General features: G+C 44.5%; 1 protein-coding gene across 1 annotated transcript; it reads left to right on the forward strand.

The window, feature by feature from the left end:
- Nucleotides 1-301: 301 nt before the first annotated feature.
- On the forward strand, nucleotides 302-4,228 carry SERP1 (stress associated endoplasmic reticulum protein 1). The gene is made up of 3 exons (XM_063916043.1): nucleotides 302-596; nucleotides 684-759; nucleotides 2,837-4,228. Exons 1-3 carry the CDS (start codon nucleotides 513-515, stop codon nucleotides 2,875-2,877), a joined length of 201 nt encoding a protein of 66 aa, XP_063772113.1. The 5' UTR covers nucleotides 302-512; the 3' UTR covers nucleotides 2,878-4,228.
- The last annotated feature ends 2,329 nt before the right edge of the window (nucleotides 4,229-6,557 follow it).

Consider the following 6,557-nt stretch of genomic DNA (forward strand, 5'->3'; position numbering starts at 1 on the left):
ATCTTTCACATTGGTCATGTCTTCTAGTGTGTAGGGCCCTTTACTGTAATATCTGATGTCTCATTGAATCTGTCACATAGAAATGAGACTGAAAATAACATTTCACTGACAAGTTTAAATAATGTCGTTTTTTTATGATTGTAAAAAAAGGAGTCAGCTTGGAAGAAGTACACTGTACCGCAGTATAATAATGACAGGACAGGCCAGTGCCTTAGCTACACGTCACTAGTACAGAGGTGTGTGGTGATAGCACAGGGAGGAGGGGATACTCCCCGGCACTCACACACATCGCTAGTGGTGGTGGGACGGACTATTTGACAAGGGGTGATGGCGTGCGAGCCCTCTGAATGATACGTAGTTCCGGTGGTGGGCGGGGACTGTGGAATTGCCTACGCTGGCAGCTCAGAGAGGCTCGGTCGGTATTACTACACTCACACCTAGCGCTAGCAGCGGCAGCGGTCAATCTCCTGTAGTTGTCTTGTTCCTGTGATCCCTCCGCGCACACTGCAGCCATGGTGGCCAAGCAGAGAATCCGGATGGCTAATGAGAAGCACAGCAAGAACATCACGCAGAGAGGCAACGTGGCCAAGACCACGGTATGTGTACGGGGAGCATGGGAGCGGGGCGCCGGGCGCTGACTCCCCATGTATCCGCATTAATATGTTTTATTCCACGCCCCACAGAGGAGTGCGGTAGATGAGAAGTCATCGGTAGGACCCTGGTTACTGGCGCTGTTCATCTTCGTTGTCTGCGGCTCTGGTGAGTGACTTCCCTTCCTCTCATTCTCCTTCCCATCCCTGAGTGACTGATACATACACTGCAGCTGTACTCAGCCTTGGAGAGAGATAAAGTACCAGTCAGTATGCTCCTGTTCCAAACACAGCCTGTGACATGGCAGTTAGCAGCTGATTGGCTGGTACTTTATCTCTCTCCACTATAACACTCTCCAAGGTTTAGTACATCTGCACCTATATAGTCACCAATGTATTTCTGTGTATATAACCCAGTGTACACCCTATATATCTCCCTGTGTGTGTACCCCATACGCATGTCTCCCTGTGAGTGTGTGCGTACCCTATATGCCTTCCTCACTGTGCGCACACGTGTGCCCATATCGCATCTATTTCCCTCTGTGCGCGCCTACCCCATATGTCTGCCTGCGCGCCTACCCCATATGTCTGCCTGCGCGCCTACCCCATATGTCTGCCTGCGCGCCTACCCCATATGTCTGCCTGCGCGCCTACCCCATATGTCTCCATAGTGCTTTATATAATTCTGGAGGTGTCTCACTGAACAGTGATTTTACCATGCATTTAACCATTTCCTCTACAGCCAAATTAGGGTCATATCAGCTCCAAGATTTACTGTGAACTACAGTGCTGAACATTTGGCTGTCAGTATATGGTGGGGGTATTTGCTTCCACAAATGCTTTTGAGGTACATGCTGTACTAAGTACCCCCAGTGTAATGGCAGTAAGGTGCCACAGATATGTACCCATCAGTGTTATTTCCAATTGTCATGTCAGTGACATAACATATGTCAGGAACACCCCAGTGCCACGACTGTTTCCTCTGACATCAGTCTGACCTAGTCAGTGTATTGCACACGTATGCAGATCTCAGTGGTCACCAGAACTAACCACATTCCTTTGTTTATTACTGATGTCTGTAAGGCTTCAATTACTTATGTTTCCTTTTAAGCCTCATTAGTAGTGTTTGCTTGTTGTCTTTATAGTGTATATTTATTTGTATCATAATAACCCCAGTAAGCACGTTTTTACCTTTTTCTTGGAGTGTTAAACATATTACCTTGTGAGTTAGTTTAAACAAATACGGAAGGTTTGCTTGTAATATTTGTAGATTTAAGGAATTAGCAGACTTCCGACTATTTTCCTAGTATTGATGTGACTGCATTATATTTGATTCAGGTAAATTTGTTATCTGACAACTGGAATATATCTCCTGAAACATGTTTTTGGCTTGCGCAGATTCCCTTGCCTTCCTTTGCCATATGTTATTCAGACTTAGTCTAGTCTTTCAGCAGATGTCAGCATACAGAGAAGTAGCATTTCTGCAAACCGTTATGCTCTGCAAGTGGTCTTTAATGTACCTGTTCTAGTCTGCTGGCTTGGAAAACCTTGCTAATTAAAGTTTTTGTGATGGCGTAAATATAAAGTTATGAACTAGAGGTGCTTTCACCTTCACTGTTCATCCTGACCTGGCAAGAAAGTGTTTTCTTTTCTATACTTTGCTGTTCTACGTTTTTTCTGCTGGCCATATTCTACAGCGATCTCGTATACGAATGTATGATTTTCGCTGCTTTGTACGATGCATCGTATGCACATCGTACGTGTTTTGTGTAGGATTGCTATGCGCGGCTCCGTGGGTTGAATGACACATCCTCAGATCATATGTGTACGCCATAATATCCGTCGTAATCGTATGCACATACGATGCATCGTAGGATGGTGAATACGATCAGCGTCCTTTTTAAATAACTTTTTTTTTTTTTTAATATACTGAGGCATATGATCGTATGATAGATCGTATGCCTCATCGTATGTAAAAATAAATAAAAATAAAATAAAAATACAAAATAATCGTGTGCCAGGGGCTCCCAGGGGGATTGAGGGTAAATCAGCTGTGGAAACTGATCTATATCTGGTCGTACTAATGTATGGCGAGTATTACAGTTTCAAGATTTAGATAATATTTATATAACTATAATATATTATATGCTTTTGGCTTACAATGTATTGCCCTCCTGGTTTTGTGTTTAGCAAAAATATATATTGTGGTTTTAAATTCTTATTTATTTATGTTTTTTCTCCTCTAGCTATTTTCCAGATTATTCAGAGTATCAGGATGGGCATGTGAAAACTGTCTCCAGATGTTACTTTTCTCCTGTGAAGTTGAAGTATAACATGAACTCTGATTTTTTTTATTTTTTGATTGGGACAAAGGAAATAACAAAAGAATATTATGGATTTCACATTACTGCCTGTTCCAGAATGACGACTTAAACAATTATCATCCAAGTCATTCCAATTATTCCACCAAAGTCATTCCTCGTTTTCTAATCCATACCACAGTGCCTTCTAAGAGCACCATATGCATAAAAGCAATAAAAGCAGATCTGCCATTGTGGAGCTACTTATTCAGTGAAACATCCAATTTATGTGGAACTAATTTGTATGCAATGTAGATACATGTAGTCTTAATAGGTCTTGTGTTGAAAGCTATTTGTGTTAAATATTCTACCTTTTTAATGTATAAAATTGGTTAATTTTTATAATTTAAAAATCAAAAGCTGGAAGACTGATTATTAAGTAATTTGAATATTCTCTATTTGCTGCAAGGACATGTGTGTCATGTTATTTGTCTCATTTTCAGCTGCTAGTGTTGGGAATGTTGCAGGTATTTCTCTTATTTCTTTGTGTAGCGCAAAAAGGCTGTTGCTTTGTGCATAGTATTAACCGAGTCCTGTAAAAAGACATGTAATTCTCTTACAGAAATGTACCTTTTCATGGGCCATTCCACTGTTGGGCACTAGATGGTGATCAAGAGTAAACCTGCAGTGAGACTGTAAAGCTGGGTACACACTGAGCCATGTCGTCTGATTTGGCAGATTGGACCGACGTGTGTATGTCCGATGTGTGTTCCCGCGGTCGCTGGTAACGTTATCAGGTGTGATGTTCTGTGCATCAAACCTGGCGATATCGCTAATTATACCATGTATGCTAATGAAGGGTGGAACAGTGATCATTCCATCCTTCATTAACTCTGCACAATGTGTACCCGTTGGGCCAACATATCGGCTGGGTACACAGTGTGAACTCTGCTTTAGTCACATGTCTGATGTGAGATAGTGTGCGCAGACCTTCGTAATGCTCCTGTTCCCCATCCATGGAGCATTCTGTACAGGCAGTTTTCTTGATTGGGGAAAGGCCACTTCTATATTCTGTTTTGTATGTTTGCTGTTTAGAACGGATTATTTTATTTTTTTTGCATGCAGAAAATCCCATTCTCCATTCAACTACTTACCTTTTGGTTAGATAGTTACAAAACACTTTCACCTATTTGTGAAATGAAGGTTAGCGGCATGGCTTGAACAGATATGATGAATAACTGTAAAGGTATTGTAACAAAATGTGATCTACATCAAAACTGGTGTCCGTTTGGTGCATTTTTAGAAAAAAAATAAGAATAAAACTTTACAAAAACCTGATTTCAGCTATGTTCATATATAGCTCTGAGAACAGAACTGTCCTTTCCATTATTACACCTCTATGGGCAACACCACCACTTTTCATTTTTAGAAGCTTTAGTAAATCGTCCCCTACGTGTTCCTTTTACCGTTGTGCACAAGAAACCTGAATAGAACAGCATTGCTCTTTCCCTACTCATATATAGTGATTTTGCAGTGAAACTATTATCCTCCATTTAAACTATAATCCAGGGTTCACAAAACATATAGGGGTATATGCAATTGTGGTCGAATTCTGGCTGGAATTTGACCGTTTTTAAATTCGACACAATTCGACAGTCACACACCCTCCCGCTGGGACCCGAATTCCACATATTCAATAAAAAACGGATTCGACAGTCCCGCTGTCGAAAAATGGACCAAGTGACGGATAGTGTGCGTCCTGGATTCAACTTTTTGGACGGCACAAGTGTTTAAAAAACCCTGAAAAAAATTGCGTGGGGTCCCCCCTCCTAAGCATAACCAGCCTCGGGCTCTTTGAGCCGGTCCTGGTTGTAAAAATACGGGGGGGAAATTGACAGGGTGTCCCCCGTATTTTTAACACCAGCACCGGGCTCCACTAGCTGGAGAGATAATGCCACAGCCTGGGGACACTTTTATACTGGTCCCTGCGGCCGTGGCATTAAATCTCCAACTAGTCAACCCTGGCCGGGGTACCCTGGAGGAGTGGGGACCCCTTAAATCAAGGGGTCCCCCCCCCCTCCAGCCACCCAAGGGCCAGGGGTGAAGCCCGAGGCTGTGTCCCCCCCCCCCCCCCTTCAATCCGAGGGCTGCGGATGGGGGGCTGATAGCCTTGTGTCAAATAAAAGAATATTGTTTTTTTGTAGCAGAACTACAAGTCCCAGCAAGCCTCCCCCGCAAGCTGGTACTTGGAGAACCACAAGTACCAGCATGCGGGGGGGAAACGGGCCCGCTGGTACCTGTAGTTCTACTGCAAAAAAAAAAACCAAATAAAAACAGTACACAGACACCGTGAAAGTAAAACTTTATTACATACATGCATACCGACACACACATACTTACCTATGTTGACACGAGGCTCGGTCCACTTCTCCAGTAGAATCCACGGGGTACCTGAAAATAAAATTATACTCCCCAAAATCCAGTGTAGATCTGTACTCTTCTGTTTTGTAATCCACGTACTTGGCAAAAAAACAAACCGCATTACCCGGACCACGCACTGAAAGGGGTCCCTTGTTTACACATGGGACCCATTTCCCCGAATGCCGGGACCCCCCGTGACTCCTGTCACAGAGGGTTCCTTCAGACAATCGGGGAGCGCTACGTCGTGGCAGTCTCCTGATTGGCTGTGCGCGTCTGAGCTGTCAGACGGCACATAACACAGCCGCTCTATTATCTTCAATGGTGGGAACTTTGCGGTCAGCGGCTGACCGCGAGTGACCTGACCGCAAAGTACCCACCATCGAAGATAATGGAGCGGCTGTGCGATGTGCCGTCTGACACCTCAGATGCGCACAGCCAATTAGGAGAGTGCCACAACATGGCGCTCCCTGATTGGCTGAAGGGACCCTCTGTGACAGGAGTCACGGGGGGTCCCGGCATTCAGGGAAAGGGGTCCCATGTGTAAACATGGGACCCCTTTCAGTGCGTGGTCCAGGTAATGCGGTTTGTTTTTTTGCCAAGTACGTGGATTATAAAGAGAAGAGGACAGATGCTACACAGGATTTTTGTGAGTATAATTTTATTTTCAGGTACCTCATGGATTCTACTTGGAGAAGTGGACCGAGCCTCGTGTCAACATAGGTAAGTATGTGTGTGTCGGTATGCATGTATGTAATAAAGTTTTACTTTCACGGTGTCTGTGTACTGTTTTTATTTGGGTATTTTTTTTGCAGTAGAACTACAGGTACCAGCGGGCCAGTTTTTCCCCGCATGCTGGTACTTGTGGTTTTCCAAGTACCAGCTTGCGGGGGTGGCTTGCTGGGACTTGTAGTTCTGCTACAAAAACCAATATTCTTTTATTTGACACAAGGCTATCAGCCCCCCATCCGCAGCCCTTGGATGGGGGGGGACAGCCTCGGGCTTCACCCCTGGCCCTTGGGTGGCTGGAGGGGGGGACCCCTTGATTTAAGGGGTCCCCACTCCTCCAGGGTACCCCGGCCAGTGGTGACTAGTTGGGTATTTAATGCCACGGCCGCAGGGACCAGTATAAAAGTGTCCCCCGGCTGTGGCATTATCTCTCCAGCTAGTGGAGCCCGGTGCTAGTGTTAAAAATACGGGGGACACCTACGCTTTTTGTCCCCCGTATTTTTTGCACCAGGACCGGACG

Source organism: Pseudophryne corroboree, chromosome 4, assembly GCF_028390025.1.
Source record: "Pseudophryne corroboree isolate aPseCor3 chromosome 4, aPseCor3.hap2, whole genome shotgun sequence".
Taxonomy (NCBI): domain Eukaryota; kingdom Metazoa; phylum Chordata; class Amphibia; order Anura; family Myobatrachidae; genus Pseudophryne; species Pseudophryne corroboree.